At 35.5% G+C, this 17,381-nt stretch overlaps 1 protein-coding gene across 5 annotated transcripts in view; it reads right to left on the bottom strand.

Annotated features, from left to right (window-relative positions):
* STRN3 (striatin 3) overlaps positions 1-17,381 on the bottom strand; it is a 99,939-nt gene that overhangs the window by 81,805 nt on the left and 753 nt on the right. Inside the window, exon 1 of one of the 5 annotated variants that reach the window (XM_074235378.1) lies at positions 369-17,360. The exons of the other annotated variants lie outside the window; for them this stretch is intronic. Coding sequence (XP_074091479.1) covers positions 369-377 — 9 coding nt within the window. The 5' untranslated portion in view covers positions 378-17,360. Of the gene's footprint in view, positions 1-368; positions 17,361-17,381 lie in introns of those variants that run through there. 5 annotated transcript variants of the gene reach the window in all.

Below are 17,381 nucleotides of genomic sequence, written 5' to 3'. Positions count from 1 at the left end.
TAAGACTCAAATCTGTAAAGCCATCTCAGAACAGAGTAAGAAAAAGAACAAAAAGCCTAAAAGTTAATATATCTTCAATAACTTTCTAATGATTTTCCTCTAAAATTAGTAACATCCAAGCTGATTAAGGTCTTTTATTCCCATTAAGGGGCTTGAGACTAATTAAAGGCGACATTATAGATAACCTTTTACCAAAACAAAAACCACCTTTACGACAATCTCCAACAAGTGATTTCAGCCTAGTCTAAAAAACTTTCTATAAGAAACAAAAATAGAGCAACACATATTCTTGTACACAAAAATCCTTCAAATATTTAAAGAACTATTATGTCCCTCCCAAATCATATGTTCATCATATTGAACATAACTAATTCCATCTGACATGGTTTTAATTGACTTCATCATTCTAGCCACTCTTTTCTTGAGTTCCAACTTTTCAACACCTCCATTAAGATGTGAAACCTGAAAAAAAAAAACAGAACACAATAATCCAATTATATCAAACAGAATACCATGTGACTACTGCTTTCTGTATTAAGAACTATTAATGAAGTCTAAAATGACTTTTTTGGCAATTACATCACACTGATGATTCATACTGCTCTTTCAACTAATCAAAACCCTTATGGCTTTTTCACATAAATACATGTCTTGTATAGACTTCTAGAATAATGAATAATCATTTATAAAATACAAAATTAAACATTTACTTCTATTAAGTTTCATCATGTTAAATTTGTTCATTTCTCCAAATTGTTAAAATCTATTTATGGTTCCTTTCATCTACTAAATTAATAATTATTCCTTTTCCTTTCATATAGACCCAGATTCAAAATTCAACGTATCTATTGAACTTCCAACTATCTATGACTTAAAAGAAAATCTTATAAAGTCTGTTGCTATGATTATCACTTATTTAGTTAATTATTTTTATCCTCTCCCCTCCTTCTGAAAGAAAAAGACCCTAAAACCAAACACATTAATTTTTGTGAATGATTGTTATTAATTTTAAAACCCTGAAAGAAGTCTATTTCCCACTTAATTCTGCTGAGTATCTCAATTTATTCATATTCTCTCTCTCTCTCTCTCTCTCTCTCTCTCTCTCTCTCTCTCTCTCTATATATATATATATATATATATATCTTATTTATACATAGTTGTTGCCCATCACCTCATATTAGAATGGCAACTCCTTGAAGCTGTTTTTGATTAACTTTGAATCCCTCAGTTCTTACCGTGTCTAGTCCTCAGTAGGCACTAAATGTTGGTTAACTTGACTTGAAATCTAATTAAAAAAAAAACTTATTTCCTGACTACATCTCTACCTTCACTTTCCATACCTAACATATACACATACAAAAAGTCTAACAAGTAGGGCAGCTAGGTGGCACAGTGGATACAGCACAGGCCCTGAAGTCAGGAGGACCGGAGTTCAAATCTGAATTCAGACACTTAATAATTAGCTGTATGACCTTGGGAAAGTCACTTAACCCCATTGCCTTGCAAAAAGCAAAAAAAAAAAAAATGTGTAAAATGCAAAATTATTAATATGAAGGGGAAGTATCCAAGTATCCTTGTCAAAAATATCATGGAACAGATATAATTAAAAATCCTAGTCTGATGATGAGCTTCTTCAGTCTCATATTTATTATAAAAATACAAGTGGCAGCCAGGTGGCACAGTGGATAGAGCACCGGCCCTGGAGTCAGGAGTACCTGAGTTCAAATCCAGCCTCAGTCACTTGATAATTACCTAGCTGTGTGGCCTTGGGCAAGCCACTTAACCCCATTTGCCTTGCAAAAAAAAAAAAACCTAAAAAAAATGAATGAATTTTGCTAAAAATACAGCAGAGGTCCCATAAGATCCAAAATCACTCAAGAAAACTATTCATACAAAAAATTAAGTAGATGAATATATATGGTCTCATTAATTGGACTTCAAACTTTTCTGATCTTTCAAAATCTCTGAGGGGTTGGGGAAAAGGAAGAGATAGAACTTGTATAAAGTAAGGACAGAGTAAAGAAGCCTTTGGGGATAAGGCTAAGTGTGGCTGCAATGGACATAAGTTCAGTGATTCAATAGAGGAGAAGGTGAGATATGACTTAATTTCCAACCTTGCAAATAGTTTATCACACATCCTTTGCAATCAAGTCACAGCCCCCCACTTTGAGAATTATTATGTAACAACTTGAAGTTGAATGAACAACTGATAAACAACATCACTAAATGAATCTTGGATGGACAATGCAAAATGATAATGAAATGAGTATGGAACTGAACAGTGAAAATGAGCTAGAATGTTTGGGAAGAAGAAAAGTTCTTCTAAGGACTCCCAAAATTCTTAAATAATATTTTAAAAAATGCTTCTATACCCAAATTATTTCAAATTGTAAGGATTTTTTACTTGAAGGTCTACCTTTCTATTCTGGCTCTGCCTTACATCATGAAGAACTGAAATTGGCATTTAAAATCTAAGCTCCTTACAAGGAGGAACTGTTCATTCCTGGAACTCTGATCTCAAATAAGTACCTAATTGAATCAATGGGAAATAGAGAAACACATAGAATGGAGTATGCTAAACACATTACAAAGCAAAAATGTTGTAAAGATGAGATGTCAAAATTCTAGGTCCGCAAAACTCTGGAGTTCAGGAGAACCAGATTAAATATAATTGGGAAATCTGCTAACTTGTGGTTTTCTAAATCAATATGCTGCCTGCAGAGATCCATTTCTATTTGAATTTGAGGCCTTTTTAAAAAAGGATGTCATCAAAGCAGCATATAACCTCCCCCCCCAAAAAAAGGATAGACTAGTCATGGTCATGTGATTTGATGGAACAATAATGCTTTGTTATAATTCTTTGGGAAAAAAATAGACAAAAATGGGTTGTGATCTATCTTTATCCCTGGAATTCCCACTACGAAGGGAGGTCAGATCAATTTCAGTATAAATCAAGAACACAAAAGCAAAAAAAAGTGACAAGAAGAAAAGACTAGAAGGACAGTCAAGGAGACAAAAGCTGAGTAGGCATGGATTTGTCTACAATTAAAAAAAAAGTTAAAAGGGTAAAATTTAACTTTTAAAAGACTTTAAGGTTTTGTTAACAGAAGATGAACTAGGAATCATCAAATCAAGGCTAAAGTAACACAATATATTGTTAATAGAAGATAAAGAATGGGCAATTAGATGGTGCAATGGATAGAGAACAGGCCCTGGATTCAGGAGGACCTGAGTTCAAATGTGACCTCAGATACTTAACTGTCTACCTGTGTGACCTTGAGCAAGTCACTTAACCCCATTACCTTGCAAAAAGCCAAAAACAAAAAATAAAGACAAGTCAAAATTACTTAAATTTGGATTGTGCTCCCCCCCCCCCCCGCAAAGACAAAGCATTCTTTAATTAAACAATTATAGTAAAAGAAAAATCAAAGCATATAGCGTCCAGGCCACTTAAAAACTAGAGGCAACATAGTGTAGTAGAAAAAATAGTGGCAATGAAGTCTAAGGATGTAGATTCAAGTTCAACTTTGACACTACTTGCTCTGCAACCTTGAAAAGTCATTTAACTTCTTTCAGCTTCAGTATTCTCATCTACAACATGAAAATACAAACTGTTTTTTTTACTCACTTTACAAATTTACTATGAAATTTTTAATAGGATTTCAATTAAAATTCTATAAATTCTATAAAAAAATAAAAATAGTAGAAATAATTATTAAAACTCAAACAAGTTCATAAAGGTCATTTCAAGTTAACCCCAATTCTTTTTGTGATATTTATTAGTGTGAATAAACACTAGGCCAATTAGTATGAACAGGCCAAGGCTTGAGACACACACACACACACACACACACACACACACACACACGGTTCCACTAAAAACAGGAATCAAGAAAAAGGTCTACATTTCTGGGAATGGAAAACAAAGGGCAAAACACAGCCATGACATTATAGGGGATTAATTATAACCTGAAGTTAGTTAAGACCTAAATTATGGAGGGGTTGGTGCTGGGGTGGGGTCTGGAGATGGATCTCAAAAGTCAGGATAAAGACTCAAAGAGAAAACTAACCACATAATATTGCCTAATCAGATAACTTCAGAGGGTAACCTTAACTTTAACACTAAACCTGAATATCACTGTCACCCCACCACTATTCCAACCATCACCCTTCTTGGCATCCAATTCTTTCAAGAAGCCTCAGAGAATTAGGCCTAAGCAGAAATGCAATAGGTATGGTGGATCAACCCAAACAGGCACAGTGCAAATGGCACCACGTGGTACTACAAAATGACTCTTAAAGCTACTTCAAAAACAGGCATGTGTCAGAACCAAGATAATGTTGATAGTTTCAAATAAGATTGTGTCAAAAATAACAGGTACCATCAAATCTTGGTCTTATAACCAAATGTTGCTGTAGTAACATCTTGCTTAAGCAAGATCTAAAAGGTCTTAAGACAATCTCTCAAGAACCTGTAGATAAGATAGAGAATTAGAATTGTGCTAGACAATCAATCAATAAAAGCACTGTGCCAGGCATTAACTGAGGATACAAATACAATGAGGGAAACAAGCTCAAGAACTTATCAGGATTCAAAATGATTGAGCTAGAATAAAGGCTGAACTCAAGAAGAAATTTAACATGCAGCAAAATAAAATGAAGTATATAAGTTAAAAATATCAACTGACTAAGTAAAACTTTAGGGGTCCATGGATAAATAACAATTCACATTTTTAAAAATTGAGGGTTTTATTTTGACCATAATTCAATATGAATATATTGTTTATATAATAGCATAATCTTGCTACAAGATGGAATCTCAGACAGTATTTTTCAGTGTAGTGTACAGATGCAATTCATAGTAATTTGTGGTTTAACATCTTAACTTTATTTTGTGTAAGATACTAAAATTTAAAAATTGACTAATTGACTATTTCAGATCAAAAAGATCTACTACGATAGTGAGAGTTCTAGAAGCCATTTAACATGAGGAGCAGTTGGAAAAAAACTTAAAGAGAAGACTAGACTAAATTATGGAGGTCAATATACAAATATTCAAAATGTAGTCATGTAGAAATGAAAATTTCCCTATTGTGCTGTTCCAAAAGGTAAAAAGCTAGAACTGAGTCAAATTAGAGGAGACAGATTTTCACTGAATAATATAATCTAATAGTAGAAAGAAATTATTGTGAGAGAAATATTATCATCTGTAAAGTACCAAATAAATGTGACCCATTGATATCAACAATAAAATAATAGAATGGACTGTCACATGGACTTAAGACACACATTCCCAAAAGCACAAAAACAGAGAATGAAAGGTTTTTGAATCTATTATAGGTAAAAATCTTAAAACTTGACTACATAAAATTTCTAACAGCTTCCATCTGTGAAGGTTATGATTTAAATATTATGTATTGGTCCATTTTTTTCTGATTAATCTTTAAACCAGTCAACCTGTTGGGTTTTTTTTTTTTTTTGAGTCTAAGTTAAGGATCTAAGTTAAGGATACCTTAGAGATAAAGCTGCATAGAGCAATGGGCAGTGTCAAGGCCTGGAGTCAGGAAGGCCTAAGTTCAAATTCAGTCTTGCTCACTAACTAGCCATGGGATACAGAGCAAGTCACATATTCAATCTCTTCATCTATAAAATGAGGTGGAGAAAGAATTTGCAAACCACTCCAGTATCTTTGCCAGGAAAACCCAATAGGGTGAAAAAGTTGACATAACTCAACAACAACAAATCCAAGTTAAATGAAGCACACACTTCATTAAGTCACTGAGAATTCAATAATCTCATCCCAGATACTTATGAGATGTTTTTAGCCAGGACAATTAACAACATTATTTTAAAAAGCTTCCTGAAGGGGGGATTGCCCATTTGCTTTTGTCATGTCCATGATCTAACACACAATAAATGTTTTTTTAACTAAAGCAATCATCTTGCAATTGCTTTTATAAAACTGCATTTTAATGCAGGGGGAGAGTGATCTACATACCATTTTTTTAGGAGTCAGAAAACTTACATTTCACTAATTATGTGACTATATAGAAGTCAAAACTCTCTGGTCCTCTGCTAAAATAAGACTTTGGAATAGATTCTATAGTCTTCACCTGTATGAAGTCTACAATCTTAGTCTGACCAAACACTAACTCCAATATGATTTTCTTTGATCCTACAATAAAAATCATTACAGGAACTTCTAATAATCCCACTATGTTGAGATCCAGTATCACAGAACATTGAAATATTTGTTGCAATACCTTATCTTCAAAGGGGTGACAACTTTAGCTTTAAAAAGATCTTAAAATTCATTAAACACTTATTTTAATTGAGGAAAACTGAAACTGAATTAAGGCTCCTCAGTTAATAAATTGGGGAACAGAGACAAAGAAATTAGAACATTAAAACATAAAGCCCTGGCTTCCTACTGTGTTGACTGTCTACTTGATGGGATTTCATTCAGTGGCTACAAATGAAACATTTCTAAAAAGGAAACATAAAGGGGCAGCTAGGTGACACAGTGGGAAAGAGTATTGCCCTGGAGTCAGGAGGACCTGAGTTCAAATGTGGCCTCAGACACTTAATAATTACCTAGCTGTGTGATCTTAGGCAAGTTACTTAACCCAACTGCCTTGCAAACCTCCCCGGCACCCAAAGTAACATGAATAGATCATTTAAATAAAGACTATTTCTTGGGGGTTTTTTGGTTAGATTTTTGCAAGGTAATGAATGGGATTAAGTGGCTTACCCAAGATCACACAGCTAGGTAATTATTAAGTGTCTGAGGCCACATTTGAACTCAGGTCCTCCTGACTCCAGAACTGGTGCTCTATCCACTGTGTCACCTAGCTGCCCCTAAATAAAGACTCTCTTGAGAGTCAATGTGGCAGTCAATTGAAATATATTTACTATGCACCTATTAATCAGGGGCAGCTTGGTGATACAATGGATAGAACATCAGCCCTGGGGGTCAGGAGCACCTGAGTGCAAATCTGACCTCTGATATATTACACTCCTAGCTGTGTGATCTTGGACAAGTCACTTAACCCTGACTGCCTCACATGTAGGGCCATCTCCAGTCATCCTGATTCATACCTGGTTACTGGACTCAGATGGCTCTGGAAGAGAAAGTGAAGCTCATGACTTAGCACAGCACCCCCTCACTCAAATTCAACTCACTTGCTTGTCATGGCAACACTTCCCCTGATGTCACAGTCTTCTTTAAGAACTAAAGACAGGAGGGGTGGCTAGGTGGCACAGCGGATAGAGCACTGGCCTTGGAGTCAGGAGTACCTGAGTTCAAATCCAGTCTCAGACACTTAATAATTACCTAGCTGTGTGGCCTTGGGCAAGCCACTTAACCCCACTGCCTTGCAAAAAAAAACAAAAAAAAAACAAAAAAAAAACAGGCCCCAGAGTCAGGAGTACCTAAATTCAAATCCTGCCTCAGACACTTGTCAATTACACCTAGCCCACTGCCTTGCAAAAGCCTTAAAAGAAAAAAAAGAACTAAGGACAACCATCACCATCATCTTCATCATCATCATCATCATCATAACTAATCAGGCACTGAGCTAAGCACTAAAAATACAAATAAGGGCAAAAGACAGTAAACAACTATATAAATCAAGATACATACAAGATAAATGGAGATAAGTGACAGTAATAATACAAAAGAGAATCAATAAAGACTTCTTACTTATTAAGTAGTATTTTAGTGTATTTGAAGGCAAGAGGCAGGAGATGATCATTCCAAGAAAGAGGACAGTCAGTGAAAATGGAAATGGAAATGAAAATGGAGATGAAATATGTTGTGCAGGGTAGCTAGGTGGCACAGTGGATAGAGCACCAACCTTGGAGTCAGGAGGACCTGAGTTCAAATTTGGCCTCAGACACTTAATAAAGGGAGCCTTGGTAATTTATTGAGCAGGAGCAGAAGGGTGACAAAGACCTGCATTTTAGAAAATTAGCTTGATAGTTGAGTAGAAGATGAATTGGAGAGGAGAAAGATCTGAAACAGAGATCCATCAGCAGGTTTTTGCAACAGGACAGGCAAGAGGTAATGAAGACTTACAACAGGTTGGCAGCTGTTTGAATGGAAGGAAAAGGGTTGCATATATAAGAAATATCGGGACCGTAGAAACAAGACTTGACAAACAATTAAATATGGCCAGGGATGGTATGTGTGGATATTAAAATGAAGGTCAAGAATAATAACACCTAAGTTCAGAGTCTAGATGACTGGTAGGATGGATGGTGACCTTCACAGTAGTAGGAAAAAGCTCAGAAGAAAGGGTTTGGGGAGAAAGATGAGTTTAATTTTGGACAGGTTAAAAGTATCTATAGGAGGGGCGGCTAGGTGGCGTAGTGGATAAAGCACCGGTTCTGGAGTCAGGAGTACCTGGGTTCAAATCCAGTCTCAGACACTTAATAATTACCTAGCTGTGTGGCCTTGGGCAAGCCACTTAACCCCATTTGCCTTGCAAAAACCTAAAAAAAAAGTATCTATAGGAGATTCAGTTCAAGATGTCCAATAGGCATTGAAAGATATAAGGGTTTTTTTGTTAAGAGAAGAAAAATAAAATAGGTCTCAGAAACACAAGCAAAGAGATAGTTAAATCAATGAGATGACCAAGTAAAATAGCATAGAGGAAAAAGAGAAGGGAGACCCAGAACAGAACCTCAGGAGACATCCATGGTGACCTAGACATGACTTGGATGAACCAGAAAAAGTGACTGAAAAGGAACAGTCAGAGAGAAAATATCATAAAATATTAGAGTTAGGAAAAGTATGTTGGACATAAGACACTTTTAAAACAAAAATTGAAGGTGATAGGCTTTGGACTTTGTTTAAACTCCACAAATCTTTCTCTGGATACAGATGGTATTCTCCATCGCAGGTACTCTTAAAATTGTCTCTGATTATTGCACTGATGGAATGAACAAATCTTCATACAGTGTTCTTCTGGTTCTGCTCATCTCACTCAACATCAGTTCAGATTCATCCTTTTCCTGCTTAGTGTTGTCATTTATCTTTCTTCCATTTGTGACTCCTCCTTTTGAAGGCCATCCATAATTAAGTGCTTAGACTTCTCCCGTTACCTCTGCAGTTTGTCTTCTCACCTCATCATCGCTCTCCAAAGTTACCAGTATTTCTTCATTGCCAGGTCTCAGTGAAAATCACAGATAAAAGGAGGAAAGGAAAAGATTTAACAGAAAATCAAGTTTGGCATAAGGGAAAGAAGACTAGCATCAGAGGCAGAAAACCGATTCCAAAATAAAGTTTCTAATATAAAATTGTTGTGTGACCTGGGGTTAGTCTCATTGCCGCAAGGAAACTAAGTCTATAAGCTGAAGAGCAGGTGACTAGCTACATCGGGAATTGGAGTTTCCTCATCAGTTCTCCTCTTTTTCTCAAAAATGCAGACCAAAAACAATAACAATGACCAAAAAAACCCAAAACACTCAAATAACATTAAATACTAACTCTTTAAAATAACCCCAAAAGTAATTCTTCAAAAAAGATCTGATCTTGCAGTTACACGACCTTTTCTACTCTATCTTGTCAATCTCCATTACAGTATCCACCTATACACTTTACAATTCACTTACTTTAAGGGGGAACAATATTTATATAGGACCTACAATGTGCCCCAAAACTGTGCTAAGCATGTAAACATTATCTTATTTGATTCTCACCAGCCTCTACAGGGCTGGTGCTATTTATTATCCCCATTTTTATAGTTGAGCAGTCGCCCAAGGTCATATAGCTTAATAATCTGAGGCTGCATTTGAAGTCTTCCTGACTCCAGATCCAGTACTTAATCCATTGAGACATTTATATGCCTGTTTCTAATATACTGAATTCTGAACTCTCTTCCCTTCACCAAACTTTTACTTTTTTTACTTTTTTTTTTTATTTTCAATTCCAAATTCTCTCCCTTTCTCCGGTCCCTACTCCACCTATTGAAAAGGTAAGCAATATATCAATTTTATATGTGAAATTATGCAAAACATTTTCATATTAGTCATGTTGTAAACAAAAAACTCGCTACATTTCTTTTAAGAGAAAGTGTACACTCACTGTCTGAATTGTCTGGTCCACCTGGTCACCAATCTCTTACAATCCAAGTGCCATTCCTATCATAACTCTGCTCTCAAAAGTTACTGACTTTCTAACCATCAAATCAAAAGTCCTTCTGAGTCTTCAGGTTCCTTAATCCCCCAGTCAGTAGCCATTTAAAAACATTTCATCACTCATTCCACTGAAACTACCTCAAGCACTATTATTTAGGTAATAAAAGAGATAAAAATTAAGAAGAATAAAGTTTGGTGTTTCTCTATGAATGATTCAGTTATCACCTCAACATGGATACTTACCCCTCTTAATCATCAGTGCCTTATTTCTTATGGCTAAGTATCTTCACTTGGATTTACCACTGGCATCTCACACAAAATCCATCTCCAATACCTAATCGTTATTTTAAGATTCCTTTTTCCATTCTCCTCATCCTCCATTCTTATACATTCAACTGTAAAATGTTATCTATTCTCCTTCTGCAATGCGCTCAGCCTCACCTTTCTTTTTTGTTCCCACTATCACCAATCTATTTTAAGATCATCATAATAGCTATAGAACTAATTTTTGCCTACAATTTCTTCTTTCCAGACCCCATGTTATACATAAATGACAAACAATATCTTATTGCAGAGGTTCTATGTGAACTCGAGGACTTTTGTCCATAGGGGTTTTCCTAGCTAGACTGCTTTGTCATTTCCTTCTCCAGTATTTCTCTACTTCACAAATGAGTAACTGAGACAAATAGGGTTTTTGACTTGTCCAGGGTCACATAGGTAGAATTTGAACTCAGATCAGATTTTCCTGACTCCAAGCCTAGCTGTTCCTAGACTACACAGGATTATAAAGGAAACCAATTTTGTTGAAATCCTCCCACTGATGAAAAAATAGACCACAAGTTTACAGACCCAAGGTTAAAAAGTCCAATCCTTGAACAAGATTCAAATCATGACACTTTGCTAATTCAAAAAACTTAAATTGTTCAAGCTTTCTATAAATAAAGTTCAAACTCCTCAGTCTGACAGTCAAGGTCCTGTAAAGTACAAGCGAAAGTTGTACCGTGATAGATGAGACATGACATTCTCAGCTTTCCTATAAGTTTGCCCCAGTCAAACTTCACTACTACACCAATATCTGAAACCCAATCAAAACAGAAGTATTAGGTATTAAGTACCTACTATGCTTCTGGCACAGGGTTAGTATTGGAGACAAAAAAAAAAACAATTCTTGCCATAAGAGGGGGAGGGAGTGTCCACTAAGTGCCCACTATGTGCCAGTTACAGTGTTAAGGACTTTACAAACATCTCATGAAATTCTCACAATGCCCCTGTAAGGAAAGTGTTATTATTATTATTTTTTTTTCCATTTTACAGTTGAGAAAACAGAGTTAAATCATTTGCCCAGGGTCTAAGATTGATTTTGAACTAGTGCTGATACTTGTCAGGGAGTTGTATTCCTAACATCTTACCAACATAGGTATAATACAAGACTGTGAGGATAATGAAGACCTAGGTTAAAATCCCACTTCTAAAACATACTGCTTCTAGTATTGAGCAAGTTCCTTAAAAAAGCTTTTAGACTTTAAACTGCAGGGGTGTCAGTCTATTTAATGGAAGAATTTCTTTCACTAGGAGCTTGTTTCACCAACCAATGAAATCACAGGTTTAGAGATAGATAAAGTTTTTGGGTTTGTTTGTTTTTTTTTTTTTTTAGCAAGGCAGGGGCATCAGGGAATCCAGGCCTCCCAGGTGGCTTTTAAGATGAGTTTTTAAGGAAACTGAGGATTATAAGAGACAGAGATAAGGAGGATTTATTCTAGCCACAGAAGACTTGTCAATGTAAAAAAAGGCATAGACCTATGAAACGGAATGACCTGAATAAGGAACAGCAAAAAAAAGTCAGTCTGTCTAGACCAAAAAGTACATGAACGAAGCTAACGTATTACAAGGCCACAAAGACAGGTGGGAACACTTATTTGGATTCAGGCTCAGGAGACCTAAATTCAGGTCTTAGTAGTTAGAAGCTTAGTACTTGATAGTGGACAAGGAAATAACTTAGTTAATTAAGCCTTGGTTTTCTCATTTGTAAAATGAGAACACCTGTGTTCCATCATTCAAAAGGTTATAAGGAAAGTATTTTTATAAACTGTGAAGTCTCATAAAATATGCATTCTAGATTTATACACAGGTGATAGTTAAAGTTTGCTAATTTATTATAGTTCTGTGGCACTTAGCATTTTGACAACTGAAATATTTCATTATTTTATAACACATTGATCTCTATACTAAATAATTCTCAGATCTATAGATACAACTCTAACCTGAGCTCAGTTTCATTTCATTATCTAGACATCTGTAATTGAAGTCCCATAAATATTTTTAAAAGTTTTCGAAAACATTTCATTTTCCCTTCAAAACCCTCACTTAACTGACAAACTTTCCCATTACCCAGATCCTCCCAGTCACCTAGCCCTGCAACACTGGCACCACCCTCAATTACTCACTTATAAGTTACACCCCACAAAGCCAATCTATTATCAAAAGACAAGCTAAAATAAATGGATAAAGAGGCAGGTCTGGGATTAGAAAGACAATTTGGCCTCAGACATTTACTAGCTGGATGATCTGGGCACTTCACTTAACCCTTTTTGCCTCAGTCTCCTTATCTGTAAAATGAGCTTGAAAAGGAAATGGCAAACCACTCCGGTATCTTTGCCAAGATAACTCCAAATGGATCATGAAGAGTCAGACAGAAATGAAAAATGACTGAACAACAAAGTAATGAAGACTTCATTTCAACAATTCTATCTATAGCACATTTTATAAATTATATTCATTTCAAAGGTATTTATAACTTACAGAAGATAACCTCCACTAATGCCAGGTGGCTCCCAAGCAAGTAACCCACCCAGATTTATGAACGTCCAAAATGGCATCAGTTCTTTCCACCAAACTGGAACGACTTTTAAAAAGTAAAGACACATGGGGAGGGGAGGAGGATGGCAGAAAAAAATCAAGAACTCAAAAATTTATAAAAGGAGGAATGTTGAAAACTATCTTTGCATGTATGAGGGAACAAAATTAACAAATATAGGCTGTGAGGCAGTTAGGTGGCATAGTGGATAGAGCACCAGCCCTGAAGTCAGGAGGACCCGAGTTCAAATCTGACCTCAGGCACTTAATAATTACCTAGCTGTGTGGCCTTGGGCAAGTCACTTAACTCCATTACTTTAAATAAAAATGAAAATTAAAAAACAAAAGTATAGGCTATTTTTCTCATCTAAGAATACCACTGTAAAAGTTTGGAGATCACACCAGGAGATTAGTTACAGATAGGACTAATTTTTTTAATGATAGCAATGAATGAATACTATCTACAAAAACATGTAGGGCTTTACAATTTGCACTAGTGGAGTGACTAAGTACCATATTATTACATAGATGTGGATCACATTCCAGAAGTACTAAAGTTAAAGACAAAGCCACATACATGCATGCACCCACATACAAAAACTATAAAGAACTAATGTACCACAAGAGAATAAAAAATGAGGAATTACAAGTTAAGTATGATTTAAAAAAAAAAAAAAAGGAAAGCAGTATAACAATGATAGGCCCAGTCAAAGAGACTATTTCAGAACCTAATCTGAACAGTCCAAACAACAGCCAAATGGAGATTATACCTTTATTAGTAACCCCCCCATATACCAGGCAAAAGGCAGAATGGTAATAATAAGTAGAGAACTGACCTCTTGAGTGAGATTCAAGTACAGTCTCTGATAAAAAATAGTTGTATCACAGCCTCTCAGTGATCCAAGCATCTCTCTAAAACTATTAAGTTTCAGAACAAAGTTTGACTGCAGGGTAGAGGAAGTATCCCACACTTCTGAAATCATTGGACCAGTGGGACAGAAGGGGAAAGGCCAGACACCAGCAATACCTATACAAAAGTGAGCAATCCCCTTCATCAAGGAGCTATTGTTCCACAGCTAAAACATATCCAGAGATAAGTAAATATAAAATATACATAAAATAAAGCAAGTGATTCCAAAACATACTTAGGTCAAATTCCTGTTCATGGAGAACAAACCAATACCTAAGTTCCATAGTATCTTTATCAGGGCCAGGAGGAAAAGGTTCACATCTTGAGAAGTTACCACATAATTTAATCTGTGTTCAAAGCATTAATAATTTTACTAATACTTCCAATAATGGACAATTCAAGGAATCCTATTTCCTAAAAACTATATAGAAACTCTAGGCTTTTTGCAACAGTGATAATTTGTATTTTAATTGTTACTAGGTTTATCTATAAAAGACATTTAAAGGGGTGGCTAGGTGGCACAGTGGATAGAGCACCGGCCTTGGAGTCAGGAGTACCTGGGTTCAAATCCAACCTCAGACACTTAATAATTACCTAGCCATGTGGCCTTGGGAAAGCCACTTAAATCCCATTGCCTTGAAAAATCTAAAAAAAAAAAAAAGACATTTTAAGTTACAATTAGCAAGTAACAGCAATGTTATAAAGAAGATCAACTATGAAAGACTTGGAACTCCAATCAATATAATGATCCAAGACAATTCCAAAGAATACAATGATGAAAAATGCTGTGTACCTTCAGAAAGCACAAATGAACTCTTGAGGCCAAATTGAAGTATAATTTTCTTACTTTATTTCTCCTTTTTTTTTGGAATTATGGCTAATAAGGAAAGTATGTTTTTGCATGATTTCACAAGGATAATTGATATTATACCACCTGCCTTCTCAGTGGATGGAGAAGGGGATGAGAGAATTTAGACCTCAAAATTTTTTTAAAAATTGTTTAAAAAAGTTTTAAATCACAAACAATAAATTTACTATTAGAAATACAACTGGCAAATACCACTGAAAACTTAACAAGTAATTACTAAACAGTTGAATAATCTAATTTTTACATTTTAAAGGAACATTCCTGACTCAAAAATTGTTTTAAAAAATTACTTTTATACCTCAAAAACAGCACATAATGTCTAGGCCTTAGAAACAGAAATTATGCTGAATTGATAAATTCAAAACTATTCTGCTGAAATTAATTTTATTAGCAAACAGAAGCCTAAGACCACAGAAATTCGGGTAACCAACCTAACTTCTACAAATGAGAAAACTGATGCTTTTATACTGGAAATTATTTGCCCAATATCACAGAAGCAAAAGGCAGTAGTCAAGATTCAAACTAAAGACCTAGGCCTCCAAATCTAATGCTATTTCCCAGGCACTACAGCATCCTAACTTAGTTTACCAATCTCCCTTAGAAATGACTTAGATGAGGGGCAGCTAGGTGTCACCAATGGAGGAAGAGTAACTTCAAATCTGGCCTCAGACATTTGATACTTACTAGCTGGTGACCTTGGGCAAGTCACTTAACCCCACTGCCTCACGAAAAAAAACCAACAAAGTACTTGTATGAACAATCCAAAGAATTGGTCCAATTAATACATTTATTTTGGAATTAATGTGCAAATGATTCTGGTCTCAGAATTCATTTCAAGATCTGTTTTTGGGAAATAATGCATTCTTTTGGTGATTTTTTTCTTCAATTAAAATGCATTTTTAAATTAAAAATACTATATTCTCCTAGTAGTAGAGTATTATTTGGAGAGTCATGGATCATAGATCGATCACAGATAAAATTGGCAGCAACTTTAAAAATAATCTAGGTAGTGTGGGTGGACAGAGCACAGACCCTGGATTCAGGAGAATTTGAGTTCACTCAGACACTTAAAAATTACCTAGCTGCGTGATCTTGCGCAAGTCACTTAACCCCATTGCCTTGAAAACAAAAATTAGTTTATAGATTTTATAGAAGAGGGAAAGAAACTAAGTCTTAAGAGACACTCTGTGACTTAGGTTGAAGGCTTCACATAACTGTTAAAGGACTGAAATAGAATTTGAACCCAATTTTTCTGACTAAAAATCCTCTACTCTTTACAATGTAGAAAGATTTCTGAAGAATTAGATGCATATAGTGGGTGTGAACTACTCAGGACAGACAGCTTATCAAATATAGATCAGAAAGAAAAAAGTGGATTAGTCACCAAACAAAATGATGAGAGGATTAGTGAGCAGCCTGAATCCTAGGGACCTAGCAATGTGAAGCAATCTAGAGGAGGGTCCTCATAGCAAACAGATTAGACCCATCCTCGGTGGAGGATTTACAAGAGAACATGGACAAGACTTCCGCAGAAGAAACGGTATAGGTTGCTGCACCGAGAAAGGAGTATGAAAAGGAGAAAGGACAGTGAGGGCAAAGTCAAGAAAAACCTAGTAAAGTACTGATATTTCTATTACTTGTATTACATTACAATTTGAGAGTAACTAATAAATATTTAGAAAAGTCCTAAAACACAAGATCCTAGGCTAAAGTCCTTATAAAAAAGTAGACATCAAGATTTAGACTGCATCACCGCATTTCAAAACCATCAACACAAAAATGAGACAAGTGATTATACCTAATAATTCTTCCTCATCCATCTACCTCACTATACAAATGATTTCATCATGTTATATATGTACTGATGACACTAGTAAAATGTTTACAAAGTAAGTTCGAATTCGAACAGATGCTTTTCTAAATGCATTAGTCCACTTCCATGGGACAATTCTGTTATGCATAGTATATAATATCCGGAGGTCACCACAAACTTTCAATAAGTCATTTCAAGTGTACACTATACCATGAATCACGTGCGTACATTAAAAACATCCCCTAAAATTATAAAAGGCAAGCATCAAGGACATAATTTAAACTTTTAAAATGTCGTGTTTTTAAAGTCTAATACTGTATTAAGTCAAATGAACTAAAATCCACAAATGCTAAAAAAGGAAAAAAAAAGAGTCGGGAGAGTATCGAATGAATCTCAATCTTACAGATTTGATAAAAATTTCAAAAGCAAAATTATAGTAATTTTCGACTTAAAAATTATTAACCTCATCTTGTGACCCCCCCCAAAAAAAAATCACCACGCACAGAAATCTTCATTCCAAAACGCTACTGGCCTGATACTTGAGAAGGACTCTTTTTAAAATGGGCATAATTTTCTCTCCATATTGCATTTCCATAACTGAGAGCACACACACAGAACTTTAACACTGCCAACAAACTAGAAAAAAGGACAGGTGCGGGGCTTCCCGGCAGAAGCGCTTCCCACCGCCCACTCCTGCATTTGCCTCGGAAAGGTGCTTAAAAAAGAAGTTTGGTAAAGTCCATTCAAACGCTCCTAACAGCGAGGCTGCCCTCCCCTCCTACAAAAGCCTCCCCCAC

This window comes from Macrotis lagotis, chromosome 4 (assembly GCF_037893015.1).
Source record: "Macrotis lagotis isolate mMagLag1 chromosome 4, bilby.v1.9.chrom.fasta, whole genome shotgun sequence".
Classification (NCBI taxonomy): Eukaryota; Metazoa; Chordata; class Mammalia; order Peramelemorphia; family Peramelidae; genus Macrotis; species Macrotis lagotis.
Note: the sequence above shows the minus strand (reverse complement) of the source record. Positions and strands in the feature narration are given on the sequence as shown.